The sequence below is a fragment of the Marmota marmota genome, unplaced genomic scaffold, assembly GCF_001458135.2.
Source record: "Marmota marmota marmota unplaced genomic scaffold, marMar, whole genome shotgun sequence".
Lineage (NCBI taxonomy): Eukaryota > Metazoa > Chordata > Mammalia > Rodentia > Sciuridae > Marmota > Marmota marmota.
In genome coordinates this window covers 11176789-11195384 of record NW_026000243.1, presented here as the reverse complement: position 1 = coordinate 11195384, position 18596 = coordinate 11176789, and the positions used below count along the sequence as shown (strand labels likewise).

At 38.5% G+C, this 18596-nt stretch overlaps 1 protein-coding gene across 5 annotated transcripts in view; it reads right to left on the bottom strand.

Annotated features, from left to right (window-relative positions):
* Positions 1 to 1349: 1349 nt before the first annotated feature.
* The window catches only part of LOC107153527 (beta-galactosidase-1-like protein 2), an 85117-nt gene continuing 67870 nt past the window's right edge, over positions 1350 to 18596 (bottom strand). The window contains exons 10-21 of one of the 5 annotated variants that reach the window (XR_007344694.1): positions 15408 to 15492; positions 14246 to 14383; positions 13470 to 13550; positions 12079 to 12185; positions 8029 to 8175; positions 5319 to 5387; positions 4732 to 4819; positions 3900 to 3987; positions 3498 to 3609; positions 2770 to 2899; positions 2587 to 2650; positions 1350 to 1731 (exon numbers count right to left, since the gene is read on the bottom strand). Coding sequence is in view for 2 of the 5 variants with exons in the window: in XM_015499079.2 (XP_015354565.1) it covers positions 1724 to 1731; positions 2587 to 2650; positions 2783 to 2899; positions 3498 to 3609; positions 3900 to 3987; positions 4732 to 4819; positions 5319 to 5387; positions 8029 to 8175; positions 12079 to 12185; positions 13470 to 13550; positions 14246 to 14383; positions 15408 to 15492 (1104 nt within the window). In the remaining 3 variants the exon portion in view is untranslated. The other 4 variants (XM_015499079.2, XR_001504925.2, XR_007344695.1 and 1 more) reach the window with 4 other exon arrangements.

Below are 18596 nucleotides of genomic sequence, written 5' to 3'. Positions count from 1 at the left end.
GAACTTAGTGTTGTGCAGAATAGACTTGGGGTCCCAGATAGCCATTGTCCCAAAAGATAACTTCCCAAATTCCTTTCTACCTTTTAAAAATTTAGGGTTGATCTCTAAGGCCCCAGTTCCAGTGCTTTCCAATAGAGTAGCAAAAGTGTCATTTCTAGCCCAATCAGTTATGCCCCTCAGCAGTGTGGACACCTGGAGGAGTTTTGATCCCCCGAGGATACTTAATGATATCTGACGAGACATTTTGGATTATCACAACTCGGGGGTGGGTGATTCTAGCATGTAATAAGTAGAGAGACTAGGGAGCCTGCTAAACATCCTACCATGATTAGGTCAGTCCCCATCACAAAGAAGTATCTGGCCTCACAGACTATGTAGTTGAGAGCCTGCTTTATGGCAAAGTTTGTCAAAGTGTGACCCCCTACAGACCAGCAATATGAGAATCACTGCAAATGTGTTAGAAATACAAATCCTCAGGCCCCCACCCCATACCAACCAAATCAAATTCCAGGGATGAGGACCAGAAATCAATGTTTTAACAAGCCTTCTAGGTGACTGTGAGAGTGTGCCGTAGTGTTAAGGTAAAAGATTATGATATGGGGAAACACGATACTTAGGGGCGCTCAGTAAAGGAGGGGAGAAGAAAGAAACAGAGGGAATTAAGATTTGTTCTGCTTTCTTAATGGGCTTCAGATGAGAGAATGGAGTCAGCATGGAACATGAAGGAAACACCTAAGCAAGTAGCTCCTTACTTTTTTTATATAAGTACAGCTGGCCACTAACATTTACAGATGTAGGTTAAAAGGGGTTTTGCATGATCTTAAGCTTTTGGGCTGACTAGGGTCTAGTGGCCTCTGTGCAACTGGCCTGACCCTGGCCCTCATTTGAGGTCAGGGAGCTTCCGAGATCTGGCTGAGATTCCTTTTTGTCTTGGCTTGGTAGTCCCCTCGGTAGCCCTTAATATCATGCCAACTCACCTTTTGCAAGCTGCCCTGACAGCCTGTCAGCTATCCCACCATGCTGGATTTGTAATGGCTTGAAAAAACAAAACTCTGTAAGTCTACCCTCTACCTGTACTGGGCCAAGCTGATTCACTCCAGGAGCTCAGACACTTATCTCTGCCCTTTGTTATGGCTGAGAAGGGTTGGAACCATCCATAGGAGAACCCAGAGTAAGAGCAGGGAATCAAAAAGGACATTGAGTCAGGTACTAATGGTGGTAAGGAGAGGTTGACAGCCTCTAAGAACAACTGGTTTTTACCTGAGCATGGAATACCAATGGTATGGAAAGATCAATAAAAGGAAAACAGTGCATTTAAAACTTACAAAGCATATATGAATTGCCTGTCATTTCCTGCATGCATTTGTATTTTATTTGACTTGTTGCTTTCAATTTATACTTATGAGATCAAGTATTCTGAGTATCTTCTCATTTTTTTCAACATTTTATTTGGTGGTCACTATAGCTTTTAAGGTGGCAGCATGACAAATGGTGTGCACTGGGTAGACTTATTTTGTAGTAAACATGAGAAACAGGTAGGATAACTTAAGCCAGAAGAGTGGTATGCTGGCAGATCAGGAAGTGGATGGTGGACTCCAGGCAGCTGGAGCTGAATCGAGAAGCCAGGGTGGTTGTGGTGACCAAAGTGCCAGGATTGATGGGTTACTCACAGCCCCACTGCTCACATGACAGCTCAGTCCATTTACTACACACCACTTATGACTCAATATCCTGGAAAAGAAAATCTGGTTGCTCTATTGTATGTCACATGTGACTGATGGGGAGGAAGCACAGCTTGATTATTAGGTCCACAAAGACTCTACTGAAGGGAGAGTGGTTTGCCGAAAGTATATCTGGGGCTGAGGATATAGCCCAGGGGTAGACTCACTGCCAAACACGCACAAGACCCTGGGTTCCATGTCTAACATGCAAATAAAAAAGAAAGGGGGAAAAAAAACAAAGGATACTGGGATCTAACTACCAACAAAAGGCACTAGGGAGGCTAGGGACCCAAAAAGTGGGCATTCTCTAGACACAAATATAGAACATCTGCAACAGTTGGGCTTTGTATAATTAGTCCATACATTCCCTGCCTACAGCAACCAGAAAAAGTGTCTTGGAATTATGTAATATGGAAGCCTGAGAAAAAGCCCTAGGAAGCACAATATATCTCAGACAAGATAAGTAAGAGGCATGTTTGGATTGGATCACAATAAGAAAAGGGACCCTGAAAATATAGTAGGAATGCTGGGAAAGGAGGCTGAGGGAGTTGGGGTAAGGGTGTCAGAGAATGGAGTTGATTAGTTCATCTTTAAACAGGAGGGCATGAATGGGGCTATGACAGGTACAAGAGAAGATCTTATCCACTGTGTACAGAGGCAGGCTTCAGGGTCCTGGGAGATAATGCACAGCCTGCCTTTTAAAAAATCTCTATCACATCTAGAAAGATCCAAAAAGCTCATTACCCTTCAGAATGCCATACTGAGGGACTAGGGATGTAGTTCAGGGTAGAATACTTTTCTGGCATGCACAAGGCCCTCAGTTTTGTCCTCAGTACCACAAAAATAAACAAAGAGATTGCCATACCTAAATGAGGTTCCATTTTAAACCCAACCTCTATGCCACTTTCCAATTCCTCAAACAAGATAATCTGCAAAAAACAAAACAGAACAAAAACAAAAATCCTGTGGGGCAGTCATGAAATTCAAGCTTCATCTCAGAAGCAAGGCAGAAGAACTCAAAGGAAGTAGCCTGGTGGAGATGGGGTACCATGTGGGTTCACCTCATTTGTTCCAGTATGGAGCCAGGGTCCTGGAAGGTAGAGAGTTTCCTGGGGTCCTATACTCCAGTAGCGTCCTAGGTTTTGTCCATTGATGAATACTACTCCTTTATTCCAGCCCTGAAAATCATGAGAATGCAGGATTCAGGGTATAAATTCTAGATGTAAACACATAAGGGATGAAGACACACACACAAATACACACACCTCATACACCATTGACACACCAAATCACAGTACAGATATACCCAGACAGGGTGGAATACCAACTAAAATCTTATGTGGCAGGTAAATCCAGAGTCCTGTGATACTGTCTCTGACAGGGGATTAATTCAGCATCCAAGCCTCAGGGAGGCACTAATTTCTAATTCATCTCCCTGTGTCTGCCCCAAGCCAGGAGAGAGAATTTCCACTTATCAACAGGTACTCATTAAAATATGCCAGGCTCAAAACAGCTAGAGTTGCAGAATTTCAGGTGTGGCAGCCAATATGTGCTGGCAACTCCTCATATCTCTGTCATATTTGTTTACCTTCTAACCCTGCCCTACTTAACTCTGGGGGAGAGACAATCTCCCAGATGGCTGTAGAATAGCTGAGGTCTTTGGGAGCTTATATTCCCTCACACAGGGCAGAGACTATACACTAAATGAGCTTTGTTAAAAGGTTCTTAGGGGTGTGTAGTTGGATGACACATGGGCAAGGGATAAATTGTACTAACCTCCAGTTGTATAAAGGTGTCTCTGGGATCACCACTGATTTTTAGGTAACCAAGGAAGAAGGCAGGGCCCTTAACTTTCTCTGTGATTAGCTTCCAGATTTTGGGGAGTTTCCTAAAAGGGAGTCAAATAGGATTGTCATACCTTTCTTCAGTCTTTTCCCTGAAATCTGGTGTCCCCCTCTATGGCACTGGCTATGCTTTCAGCATGTATAATGCAGTAAGTCATGAATCCAGCTGCCTCCACACAGCTACAAAACATGGAATTATTTTCTTCAACATTCTGGTCTCTGATTTCCCTATCTGAAAACTCAGAGGTGCATCTGGAGGAACTCTGAGGCTTCTTCCATATCTACATGCTCTCCATCTTTATCAATCACCTAGAATCAATGGTCAGGCACCTACCTTTTTATGAATACACTTTTCATTTCCAGGCTGTATATTGTAAATTTTCTTAATGGAGAATTGTTCAGATAAATATCCCCAGTTAAACCTATAGGATATTGAAAAAAAGGGGGACATAAAGGAGGCTGGAAGGGAGAAGAGATATGCACGGACAATAACCAGGGATTCCAGTCCCATTGTAAGGTTTCCACAAACTCCTACACATAATTTTTCTCCTTTGTCTGTCTGTCTGCCTGTCTCTCTTTTTTCTTGCAGTACTAGGGACTGAATCCAGGACCTCACAAATGCTAGGCAAACACTCTACCCATGAGCTACATCTCTATCCCAAATCCTACATACATTTTTCCTTCTAAGTGTATATCTCTCCTAGATGGTGCCTGCATCTTCCACATTTATTGCACAGAGGTCACAGCAGCTCCTTCCAGGTCTGGCTGGCATAGGGCTTCAGACTCGTTGGAACATTCATGCATGTCAAATCACTAAGGGTAGAAGGAAGATGTGTGACTCTGCCTGGGAGTTCTGGGGTTCAGGGAAGGACATACACAGGTCTAGCCTCCTAGGAAGGAAGAGGCAAAATCCTGAGAGAGGACCCCTGGCCAGGGAGACCTCTATAACTTTCTCCTGATGGAGCTACTTTTGAAATCCCCCCCCCAAAAAAAAATGCCCAGTGCTGGCTCTGCTTGGTAATTACAGAACACAAAGGAATCATCACAGTTTCTATACATAGGTGTCTCACAGCCAAAGAGCATGCTGTCTTCCAACCATATGCCTGTCTCCATCTGCTCTCAGTCCGGAGTGCTGAGAGTTCTCAGCATCTGCATCTGGAGCCCACCTTTTCTCTCCTGGTTCATGCTCTTCCCAGAGGAGAGTCGGCCTTGATTCTCCACCAAGATCCTTAGAGTGTGGTATTCCAAGTGGTCCTGTGGAAGACAGACCCACCAGAGTGAATACTACTCAGATACTTTTCTGCAGACCTGCTGGGCCTCCCCTGAAGCTGAGATGAGAACAAGGGCAGGGTGACTAACAGCCAGCAGAACCCTGTGGATCTCCAGTTCTAAGCCAGGCAAACCCTTGGGTTCCTGCCCTTCCTTTTCATTCCCCCACTCTCTGGGCCAAGTCTTCCAGGGAGGAAAGAGGAACCCACACACTTCATCTAAGATGCTATTGAAACCAGTGACCAACCTGTATTTTGAGCAGAAAATATTCAAAATAAAAAAGCTTTGCTCCCTCAAATCATATGTATCTGTACCTTAGAGATGTATACAACCTTCCCTTGTTCCTATTGGGTTCCTATGCAAGGATCAATCCAAAAGGCAGTGAAGGAGAAAATGTGCTATTATAGAGCAGACCACACGTATAGTTGGGTACATGGCCTAGCAGGTGCTAGAATTATTTGTCAATCAGCATTTGGTTATATACATGTTTCTGAATAGTTAGCTCATCTTTGGAATGATCCAGGATTCCCACATGCTTGTCATCCAAAAACACCTGCCAAAGAAGAAGAAAGTACTGTTAGGTCCTCATAAGCAAAAAAAAAAAAAAAAAAAAAAAAAAAAAAAAAAAAAAAAGGAAACAGACTTGAAAAGACAAACATCAGAAATAATGAATTTTGTCTCCCAGAAATCTATAAACTGATCATAAGTTCACAAAACAGATTATATGTAATGTAGAACAGTGTTGAAATGCTTGAGATGAGGTCTATTCAATAGTGTCCCGATATGGAATATGGGCCCTAGCTCCACTGCAGGATGTAGAGGGGGAAAAACAATCAAAAAGATCTGAAGATTAGTGGGAAAAATAAAGTAGATAACAAATCAGTATTGTGAGGGAAATGATGGCAAAGGGTGAGCAAGAGAATTAGAGAAACAGCAACTGTTCTGTCAGAGTGCCTTTCCCCAAGGGTTCAACTCTGCAATAGACCCAGTTTTGCCAGATGAACCAGATTCTTATCTAGAAATTCTAATCTGCTGCCATACTCTACCTGGTTTTAGAGATAATATATTTCTTTTCTATTACCTATCATATTGTTCAGCCTTAGATTAATAAGTCAATCAGAAGAATCCACTGTAGCCATATAAGACCAAATAAGGACAAATAATTTTGCTTTTTATATTATTTAAATTAAACCACAAATTTTCAAATGAGATTTGACTAGGAAGAACAATAAAAATTCACAAATATTAAAAACAAAAAATATTAATGCTAAAAAATGCATAATTCACATTTTAATCTTGGAGTTTAATTATAAGGTTTATATATCTTATGACCATTTATTGAACAACTACTGTTGAACTAAATATTTCCATAGGGAGGAGTTCAACTAGGTTAAAATAAAGCTGGCATTGAGGAACCCAAGGAACTACACAAAGAAATGATCAGAACACATGATAGTGGCAACCATGGAGACACTGAACTAGTGGACAGACTACTGTGGAACTAATGAGAAAGGAATGACAGATCCTAAACAGCAGCAGACCCCAAGCTACTTCACAGGCATGGTGATGGGTGAATCGTGGAATTAAGGGATGACTGTAAGAAGAGAAGTAGCCATGATGAGACTTTTACCTGAGAGAGAAAACACTGACAGCACTATGTGTTCAGCAAGGAAGAGGTCAGAGGATGAGAGCAAGCAGTCTGAAATAGTAAGAGATATTCTGACATTCCAATAGGAGATGTGAAACACAAGAACAAGTCTAATGCAATAACAGTCTGTATATTAAAAGAACAACTGAATGATACTGAACCACACAGGGACCAGTTGAAAATAAGTAATAAAGAAAAGCAGTCAAGAGAACAAGAGAACAATATTTGTAGGTTGAGAGGATGTGAGTATATAAGCCAATATGAGGCTTAGTTAGGAAGATAGTGAGTTTTGCTTTGGATGTGATGAATTTGAAAATTATGGAACATACACTGTAAGGATAAATGTACAGGAAACAGTAAGAAATATGGTCTGTAGCTAAAGATAGGGAGGGGAAGGCTGAAGACACAAAATAGAAGTAGAGGTTGAATATCCTTTGTCTGAAGTCTTGAGGACCTGAAGTGTTTCAAATTTTGGATTTTTTTTTTTTTTTGCTGTTAATACTTTCATAGACTGTGCAAGTTGGACATACCTAATCCAAAAATCCAAAATCTGAAACTTTCTGAGCATCATATTGGCACTCAACAAGCTTTGAATTTCTGAGTACTTCAGAGTTTGGATTTTCTAACCTTGACCTATAATTGACCTATACTGGAAGACTGGGAGGAAGATGATATAAAAAGTATGACAGCAAGAAAATTTCACAATGCTTAGAGAAAACAGCTCTTAACTTGAAGCCATGTGATGAAGGCTTCAGTTGCAGTTCTGCAGCTTTCTAGTTGAACAGCTTTTGAAAGTCATTTAGTTTCTCTGAGTATTATGGTTTGGGTCTGGAGTGTACCCCAAAAGGCCCATTAACTAAAGTCTTGGCTCCCAATCTGTGGTGATATTGGGAAGTAATAGAAAATTTAGGAGATAGGAGCTAGTGGAAGTTAAGACATTTGGGATTACCTCTTCTGCCCTCTCTATTTGCCTCCTGGTCACCATAAGGTGAGCAGCTTTCTTCCACCATGTGTGTCTGCCATGATGTTCTTCCTTACTACAGGCACAAAGCAACAGAGCCAGGCAAAATGGACTGAATCTTTTGAAACTAAAATAAATCTTTCCCCCTTTTAAGCCCATTTTCTCATGTATACGTTCATGGCAAAAGAAATCTAACATGCTGAGGTTTCCTTGTTTGTAACAAATAACTCAGCTGTTTTAAGAGTTAAATGAGAACAACAACTGTAATATGCAATGGAAATATTAAGGATTGATATAAAATAAGTATAGGGACTATGTAAGTTCTTTATAAAACACCATCAGGAGAAAAAAAAATTAAAAAAAATCATCAGCTCCTGTAAGTTTTAGTGGTACAATTCCCAGGGGTATCTGTGTACCTCAGACACACACTAGTCTATATATAAAAGATTTCAAGGAAGGAACAGATGTTAAGAAACAGTTGAAGGTCAAAATGGTTTACCCCACCATGTAGACATTCACCCTCAGGAACACAGTTTGTTAGTGATAACAGATGAGCATAACTAGAACCCCTTCATGGCACCCTACCTGACCCCGATCTTGAACATGGCCCTTTGAGGTGAGGATGCCATCACTGGAAATGGCAGTCTCATAAAGCGTGTACCCATAGGATTGACCACTTCCTTCATTCACAGACAGCTGTTCCATGGTGAGTGGCTTTACAGACTTGGTTGGCTGTCGCAAAGACAGGAAAAAAAAAAAAAAAACAGGCTGAAGGTTCAGGCTGTAGAGAAAAATCTCAGAAACTGCCAATCAAAGCCCAGTTCTCCAAAGGAATGACCCCCACAGCCTCGCAAACAGAACAATCCAAAAGGAATATGAGAGGATACTCATGTTTATGTGCAATATATAAATTATCCTTCTTGTTTACTAAACAAACCTCATATTTCTTTGCATTTACTAGACAATGAGTTATTCTTATATTTTGAATGAAAGAGCTGCCGTCAAGAAGAGAGAGTGATTTGTGGGCCTTCCTCATTAACTCATGGTAGAGTCTGGACAAGATTTCTGGTCCCCAGAATTCCTACCCAGCTGTGCCAGATTATGTCTACTGTTGGCCTTCTCTTCTTTTCCCTTTTTGCATCTTTTAGGAGAGATCGTTCTAGCTCACACTTTAATTGTCCACACTTCTTCATAAAATTGCTTTTTCTAGTACTAACCTAGAGTGCTCCAAGGCTATTTACCCTCCTGTCCACTAGACTTCTCCATCTGGAGGTCCATGAATGTTTTCCATGCAATATTATCCAAATGTAGGCACCATGACATATCTACACCCTGTTCTCTTTCCTTTAAAAAAGAGGATCACCATCCATCCAGTCAAAAATGTATAAAGCATGGAGAGTGTCCTCTCTCTTTTTCTTCCTCCCTCTCCACATCCTATATATCAGCCAGTCATCACCTACTTTAGAGTCTGACTTTAAATGTCTATTTCCCTAACCCTCCTTCTTCATACCTATCACCAAGCTCAAGTTCAGTATACTTCTATATGGTTTAAGTGTTCTAGCATGGTCCCACCCTAAGCTGTACCCCACAGAACTATCAAATTCTTCTGAAATGCAGAAGAAACTCCTAGCTTTGCTTTATGATGGATTCTCATAGCTTCCAGAGAAATTTTCAAACTTCTTAGCACACAGAAATGGCCCTATGGGGAGAGGAGATGAAAATGGGAAAGACAGTAGAATGAATTAGACATAACTTCCCTATGTTTATATATCAATACAAGAACACTGTAACTCCACATCATGTGCAACCACAGAATGGGAAGTTAGGGGCTGGAGTTGGAGTTCACTGGTAGAGTGCTTGCCTAGCACATGTGAAGCACTGGGTTCAATTCTCAGCACCACATATAAATAAGTAAATAAAAACAAAGGTCTGTAAACAACTAAAATATATTAAAAAAAGAATGGAAAGTTATACTCCATGTATGTATGATGTGTCAAAATACATTCTACTATCATGTGTAACTAAAAAAAAAAACAAATAAAAAAAGAAATGGCCCTTATGAACTTCTTGGAGAAATACTGATTATTCTAGGTCTCTGGAGCCATATAGTCTAAAACATCTAGAGGGACCAAAAAGCAAAGAAGATATCAAAAGCTATGGGAATCACATCAAGAGGATATAAAGCCAATTTGAAGGGCTCCTGCTGGGCTAAGATGGGATAGTTTGAGCATCAAAAAGAAATGCAATAGGGTGGAAAATTGGTAAATGTGTTTTAAAAAATTATGAGTTTATAATCATACAAAGAACATTAGAAAAACAACTCACTAGCTAACTTTGGAGGATATGTAGGAAAAAATCATTTTACTGATAAAAGAAAATACTTGAACTTTTGTCCTGATGTTTCTATTTAAACTACACTTCAGAATAAGATAATTGATGAAGAATTGAGTTCTTCTGTTATAAGAATTCAAGTGAGTAAATGCAGAAGGAATTGCAGAATTAGAATAATACCATTTTCAAGGCCTATAATGAAATATTGGTTTAATTTATCAAGACATGACTTTCATCTATTCCTTACTATTACCTCCCTATCCCTTACAGTATTATTTTAAAGCAGATAGCATAGGATTTTAAATAGTTCAATGAACATCTCAAAAAATTAGAACTCTTAAAAAAATACAAAATCATCATGACAACATGTAATAAATACAATTTATCACAAATGTTATAAATACAATTCCCTAAATTTAGTGATTTTCTGGAAAACATTTAGCAATTGTCTTTCTGGAAGAAAAAACACTGATTTGTAGTGTTTGCAATTTCTGTGGTGTAAATACTCCCACCACAAGAAATTTTAATGCAATATTTGTCAATGGCTGATAAAATCTTTGGGTAGAAGGTTGATGGGAAAATGAAAATGAAGAAAGGAAACTAACAACTCCTGAACCCACTGATCAATTATGAAACCAGAAACAACCAGCATTATGTGCCTAGAATACGATGCATAAAAAGTACAATAGCACCATTTACAAAGTATACTTGCAAACATATTTAAAAAAAAAAACTTAACTTAAATCCCATCAAGCATTTAGATCTAACTACCTATCAAACTGAGATATAGATAATATGAGTCTAGAAACGTGTTACTTGACATAGTGGTGATCTAATCAGCAAAACAAAACTCATAACGTAGGCAATTCTATAGTACAAATAATCAAACTTTTTCAACAAATAAAATAAAAATAAAAAAATCTTTAGATTAAAGGAGACTAAAGAGACACATCAAATGATGTATAATAGACTTCATAGATGCTGACATGAACAAATCAATGCTAAAAAAGAAGTTCAAGATAATTGAGAAATTCAAGTACTGGCTATTTTATTATTTTAAACTGTGGTGTGTTAGAGATAGCTTGTACGAGCTTGTTACAACCACCCATGGATGTATCTTCCCAGCTTGTGATCAGCATCATCATATTAGCAGTCTGAAATTAACCCTGGTGGGAATATTTCCCCACCAGAAATCAGCAAACACTATGAACCAGCATTTAATTCCAAGCCAGTTGCTAAACATTTCCCAGAAAATCAATAATTCTAAGGAATTAATATTGTCATTATTATTAAGGATAATAATGATTTTGTTGCTTTTATTAAAAAAAGAAACATCTTTTGGTATACATATTGAACGATTTATAGCTGGAGTTGGATAAGTCTGGGATCTGCTTCAAAATAACCTTGTAAAAGGTAAGGGGAGAAGAGGAGAGTATAGGTGAAATGAGATTAGCCTTGTATTGATAAACTTGAAGCTGGGTGTTAGGTGCATGGGGGTTCCCTACTATTCTCTCCACTTTTTAAAAATGCCATCAAATTACACAAAACAACGCACATCACAGTGGGGCATGGTGGCATATGCCTGTAACCCCAGTGACTTGGAAAGCTGGGGCAGGAGAATTGCAAGTTCAAGCTCAATCTCAGAAACTTAATGAGAACTCGTCACAAATTTTTTTAAAAATTAAAAGGTCTAGGGATGTGAATCAGTGGTAAAGACATACTTTCAATTTCACTCACATATACACACAAATCGAGACATTAACTGCTGAATCCATATAGAATCTGATGAGGTAAGAACAATTAAGAGCCTTATTTTATAGATGAGGAAACTTAGATAGAGTGAGGTTAAATGACCTCCCTAAGGTCTCATAGCCAGTGAATGTTGGAGCAAAGACTCAACTCAGTGACTCCAGTGTTTGTACTTTTTAGCACAGCATGTTCCCTTGACAACACTGTGCTGCCTCATTTCCTCTTCCATGTGACCTATGACCCTATAATCACTTCTTCATTCACTTTTCTTACTCATTAGACTGGGAGTTGCCTAAAACATCATCTTAACAATATAGTTCCCAAAACATGAATATTCAATGAGTGTTATAGGAATTAGTATTCAGTTTTTCCCTAACTCATTTTTCTTTGATTTCTAATCAAAGAAAGGTTTCCTATCTGAATTATAAAATTGGTAGAAGGAACCAACACCTTTAAGGATTCCTTTTTTCCCTTATTCATTTACTCCATGTTATTTCAATTCTCTCTCTTTTATCCAAAATATTTTCCATGTGTCTATGCCCAGGAAATGCTCACCAAGTCCAGGTAGGGAAGCAGGTTCCATAGTGTCATGAAGTATAATAGTGTCACTGACTTATAGGCATTCTTTGGTATGTAATTTAGTGGGAGGGGCATAGGAGCTGCTGCAATGAGAAAACACAAAGTTGGATCATTCCAGGACCCCCTCCCAAACCAAATCAAAGACACTAGATACCCTGCTATCCCAAAGCCATCAAGAATAAAGGGCCCAGTCACGACATAACTTCCTAATTTCAGAAGAATCAAAGCAGGAAATGATTAAGTAAGGGTCCTCTCATACCTTTAAGCTCTGAGACAAGTGCCTTGCTATCCTGGAAGAAGAAGGGGCACATCAATACCACCTGCTGAACCCAGGCTGCTCATCAGAATCTCCTAAAGTCCAATGGAAAATGCACATGCTCGCAGATTCCCCCACCTCCTTTCCCATTTCAACTAGGCCATATAACATACCTATATAATAGCTCTGAGAAGGACCTGGAACATCTGAAATTTAGAAGTTCAACAGAGGATTCCATGTACAACTAAGACCAACGCAACATGGTCCTGTGCTGAACACCTTTATTCAAAAGATTTAAAATCAGCATACTACAGTGACAGAGTCACATCAATGTTTATAGCAGCACAATTCACAACAGCCAAGATATGGAGCCCAACCTAGGTGGCCTTCAACATATGAATGGATAAAGAAAATGTAGCATGTATACACAACGGAGTATTACACAGCCATGAAGAATAATGATGTTGTGGCATCTGCTAATAAAGGGATGGAACTGGAGACTCTCATGCTAAAAAAAATAATCCAGTCCCAAAAGTCAAAGGTTGAATGTTTTCTCTGATATGCAGAAGCTAATCCAAAAGAAGGAGAGGATTAAAAACACAGAAGAAAGATCAGTGGAGTAGATAAAGAATGAAGGGAAGGGTGGAGGGATGGATAGAGAAGGATAGTGGAATGAATCTGACCTAACTTTTCTATGTATATATATGAATATACCACAGTAAATCTCACCATCATGTATATCCACAAGACACTAATTTTAAAAATTTAAAATTAAAAAATTTTAAATAGCAGAAAGATCAGTGAAGTAGAAGGAGGAGAACAGGGGGAGAGAGAAGGAGAGGGAAAGAGGAAATACTAGGGCCTGAAGTAGAACAAATTATATTCCATGCTTTTACAATTATGTCAAAATGAATCCTGGCATTATATATAACTAAAAAGACCTAATAAAAATAGCAGCAGGCTCTATATCTTGTGCATACTTCCAGTGCCTACTGATAAAATAAACTGTAGCAAATCAAACTTCTCTCCAAAATATGTTCACCCAGTCCCTCACTCCCTTCCTGCTTGAGAAGACTAAGTCACCATTCATATTGAGGTTGTTGCAGAGTACCTATAACAGACCAAAAAACCTCTTGAAATGTGGTATACTCAGGCGTGTAATCTCCATTCTCTCTCAGCAGTGCCCCATACTCTGAAAAATACAGAAAATTTTATTGTTTTCTCCAAGAAAGGCTCATTGTCATTTTCTTTCTCCAGGAAAAGAGGAGAGGTTGGTACTGAGCAAAAGATCCTTAATTCAGCAGCTTTGGGAGAAAAAAAAATAGGGGGCACTAGATAAGAAAATTCCACATCCCTGTTGTTCAAACTAAGAGACATCTGAAAAGCTTTGCAGGGCTTTCAATAAGAGGTAAAAAAGCCCCCGTCCATGGGTCTCCCACTAAGCCCTGGTTGAGAGCCCAAGGCTCAAACCATAGTGCCTATTGGTTTCTCCTTCTTATCCAATTTCTAAGTGAACTCCTTTGTTTCATTCACCTTTTCTAGGGAAGGTATCTTAGTAGACTTGTGTACTAGGGAAGACACATTAGTGGATACCCAAAGCAACTGGCTCTGGAGGGAACTTTTAAGACAAGGGTCTGTACAACAAATGAAGAAGATTAGGCTACTAACTTCTCTGCTTGCAAAGTCCCTGAGAGCCCAAATCCTCATGGTAGGTAAATTTTGGTACTGTCAAGAAGAACAAATCCCTAATCCTCCATCCCCAACATGTTAATGGCAAAACAGGCAAACAGTTCCAGAGATTGTCTTTGGGGGCCTAACCTAAGAAGCTTCAGTCTCCAATGTGGGGGTAGTCAATATTGAGGACAATTCTGAGATACAGGTACTTGCCATAGCTGGTGACAACAGGGTAATAACCATTCAAATGTTGAGCTCCACCCATGAAACCAAAGTTGGTGCCACCATGGAACATGTAGAAGTTGAGGGAGAACCTAAGCTTGAGCATTTCACGTACATCCTTAAGTAACACTGCAGAGAGGCAGGAAGAAAAGGTAAAAAGGAGGAGTAAATTGAATTTGAGAGAATTTATAGGTCCTCATGGATATTCAAATCACCTAATCCTAAAATGTTCAAGGTCCACCATAATCTCAGACCCAGAAAATGTGTGAAATGATTGAGATGCATTCCAATCCATTCAATAAAGGATTCATGGAATTATTCCCAGATTTGTTTTCATAACCCAAAGTCATTTATTATTTTTTTCCTCTGGGTTTCATGTTTGAGAGGATATTTTTTTCTAGCACAAACTGCACATATAAAATATTTGGTGTTGTGCCTTTTTGCCTCAGGTACATAAATGTCCAATTTACTGTTTCTGAAGGTCTTATTTCTAACTGTGATTGGTCTGAAATTATAGCACCTTTGAAATCCATTTTATTTTATTTTGGTAACAGGGATTGAACTCAGGGGCACTTGATCACTGAGCCACATCCCCAGCCCTATTTTGTAGTTTATTTAGAGACAAGGTCTCACTGAGTTGCTTAGTGCCTCGCTTTTGCTGAGGCTAGCTTTGAATTTGCAATCCTCCTGCCTCAGCCTCCCAAGCCACTGGGATTACAGATGTGAGCCACCACACCTGGCTAGCTGAAATCCATTTTAATGATTATCAACAATTCTCCAGAGAGGACTGGCAAATCAAGATCAGATAATCAGAGGCCAGATAACTTCCTTCCTCCATCCAATTCCCCTTCATGCAATTCCCCTACTTGTTAGAACAACTCATTCTAATTACTTTTATAGCCTCAGTAAATATAATTAGAATGAAAACTGTTAAAACTTAAATTTCAATTACAATGATATCTTTCATGTCGATGCTCTGTGGTCATTTACCTTCAGATATCTACTTAATTATGTTGATGTTTATAAAGTTATAACATGTAGGAGTCTTATCTTCTAAATCTCAAATACACTAATTAGAAGAAATAAGCAAACAAACAGGTTGGTGCCATCTGTATCACATGTTCTCTAGAGAAAGGAACTAAGGAATACTCACTATGTCCATCTGGAAGGTGGTGGGCAACACCCCATGAGTCAAAAGAGTTCACTGTGTATACCATCATCATTATAGGACTATGACCCTGAGAAAAGTCAAGAAACAATTTAGAAAATGTTTATACAACTTAGAAGCTCTGAATTGCTAAGAAGGAAATTGTAAAGTCCAGTTCTCACACTTCTTTGCAACTCAGAACAATCTATCACTGCTCACAAACTCTGAGTTCTATTCTCCCATTCTCATATCACTTTCCTGTTCTGTTATTCCTCTTGTGATTTCACTGGTCATCTTAAGATTTAGTAAAATTAATTGCCATTCCAACATAGCTCTTTCTGGAACATTCTAGAAATAGAATCTGAAAACTTCTAGAAATAGAGTTTTCTCATTCTCTTCAATGATCACAGTAGAGGTCTAGTAAGGAAATAACTGATACAAAGGAAGCACTGAATGTTCAACAAATGAATACTGAAAATAGTGAATTCCCTTAAAAGAGAATTCCCCATTTGGGGTTTTGTGGATGTAGCTTAGTGGTAGAGTGCTTGCCTGGCTATTGAGGCCCTGGGTTCAATCCCCAGCAACATGAATGAATGAATGAATGAATGAGAAGAAGTATTCCCCAAACCTACTATTCTCAAACATGTAAGTGCTCACTCTTCCCTTTCCATCATAGTATGCCCTCTAGTTCCTTTATCTTTCCAGTTCCTGGGGATTTGCTAGCCTCTCTATTCTGGCTGCACTCTGTAGTTGATCCTTTGAATTCTGTTCCTTCTAGCACTATGAAGTTAATCTGTTTTTTTGAATTTCTGCTGTCATTACTATCACAATCTCCAACTCTGGGACCCTTCAATTGGAACCCTCACACCTGAGCTGCCAATTTGATTTACCACAAATTCATATGGTTTGACCTTATCTTTATTTCTGCCTGGTGGTCTTTATATTTAGATTTTTTAAAATTTTTTATTAAATTTCAAAATAGTCTCAATATTTTAAGACTAATTAAACTGAGGCCAAATGGTTCAAGCTCTTGCAACCTCCTCTTAATTTCACAAGATCCCTAAATCATATAATCTTAGCACTTCGTGAACCCCACAAATACTTAAAATCTTTGCCCTAAAGGTGATGGTATTAAGAGGCAGGGCCTTTAGTAAGTGATTTCATGGAAAGGATTAGTGCCCTTATGAAAAGAGGCCTTAGAGAGCTGCCTTGCCTATTCACAGAAAAAGATGCCATATAAGAACCAGGAAATAGCTTTCACAAGATATCAAATCTTCCACCATTCTGAGCTTGGATTTTCCAGCCTCCAGAACTATGAGAAATAAATTTTGTTGTTTATAAGCTTCTCTATTTGTGATATTTTGTTATAGTTCTCCAAGCAGAATGAGACTCATAGTTTTTACATTAGAAAGGCTTTTTAAAATTCCAGTTTTTAGTATATTATTTCTCACTTCACATAGGCATGGTCTTCTCTAAATATTGGACCAAGCTTTGTTATTGTAATGATAAAGAATTCTTTGCTACTTAAGGCAGTTCATTTAATTTTTGGAGCAATCAGATTGTTAGAAATTATAATCCTTATAATGAGCTAATATGGGTTTTTCATTAAGTTTTGGTGTCATTGAAACTAATTTCGCTCTATGGAACTAAAAAGAATTTCCCTTTCAAATATGAAAATAAACTTTTAAGATGCCCATTAAATGAATCTTATCTTTAATGTGAGACTCATTCCTTGTTCTTTTAGTTTATCTTTACATAACCTCTAAACCATGTCACCTGGAAGTATTCCACTTTGTTAAAATGCAACCTAAGACATGATGACCTAAGCAGAAAAAAATTCAAAAAAACAAATGCTTCAAATGTATTCTTAAAGTATGAAGAAATGTGATGATATCATTTCTATCAATAAAACCTAAGTTTTAAGACCTATTGGCAGTAGGTGTCACGGACTTTATTTAGGTGAAACATAACTTCCAAAATATCTTTCATGCAACATAGTGTCAATAACAGATTGTTAAACTGATATCTTCCTTTCTGCATTTTTCCCATGAAGATTTTCTGCTTTTATTTTGTTTTGATTTTAATGTAAATATTGTATAACTAACTATTGCCTTTTGGTTTCAGCCCACTGAGATCCAGGAGATCCCACTGTTTTCCAGCACTCTCTCATCTGGACTAGCTCATCTTTTTTCTTTTCTTTTCTTTTCAGTACTGGGAATTCAACATTGAACCCAGTGCCTCACACATGCTGGACCAATGCTCTACTACTGAGGTATATACTGAGACAAGATCTAAGTTTCCCAAGCTGAACTTGACCTTGTTATCCTCCTGACTAAGCCTCCTGCATAGCTGGGATTATAGATGTGTGCTACCGCGCTTGGATGATTTGTCCATCTTTTTTTTTTTTTTAAGAGAATATCAATTTGAACAAAGGCAGCAAGAGAACATCCACACACAGTAAACAAACCTAGATATAGCTTCTACACAGCAAGGAATGTGTCTGTTTGACCAATATATACCTAGAACCTAATAAAAAACTGACTCAAAAACGAACAGTCAAAAAAAAAAAGTACTTAATCTAAATTTTTAAATTTAAAACCTCTAACATCATCGAGTTCAAGTTTTTGCTACCCTTTAACTATGTGGGTTCTACCTTGTCTAATTTAGGGAAGAGTCTCTTTAATGGAAAACAGACACAAAAAAGTAGGGGTTAGTCTCTGTGTCCTCTATTCTGTATCATTGGTCTACTGGCCTGTTTTGGTACCAATACCATGCTGTTTTTGTTACTATTGACTGTAGTATAGTTTCAGTTCTGGTATAGTGATTCCACCTGCTTCACTCTTCCTGCTTAGAATTGATTTAGCTATTCTGGGTCTCTTATTTTTCCAGATGAATTTCATGATTGCTTTTTCTATTGCTATGAGGAATGCCATTGGGATTTTGATTGGAATTGTTTTGAATCTGTATAGTGCTTTTGGTAATATGGTCATTTTGATAATATCAATTCTGCCTATCCAAGAGCAAGGTAGATCCTTCCACCACAAAATTAGAATTATCTTATATTGGACAAAAGTGCCAAAAACATGCACTGGAGAAAAGATAGCCTCTTCAACAAATGATGCTGGGAAAACTGGAGATCTATATGCAACAAAATGAAATTAAAGTAGATGGGGTAGAGAGAGAAGAGGGGAGGGG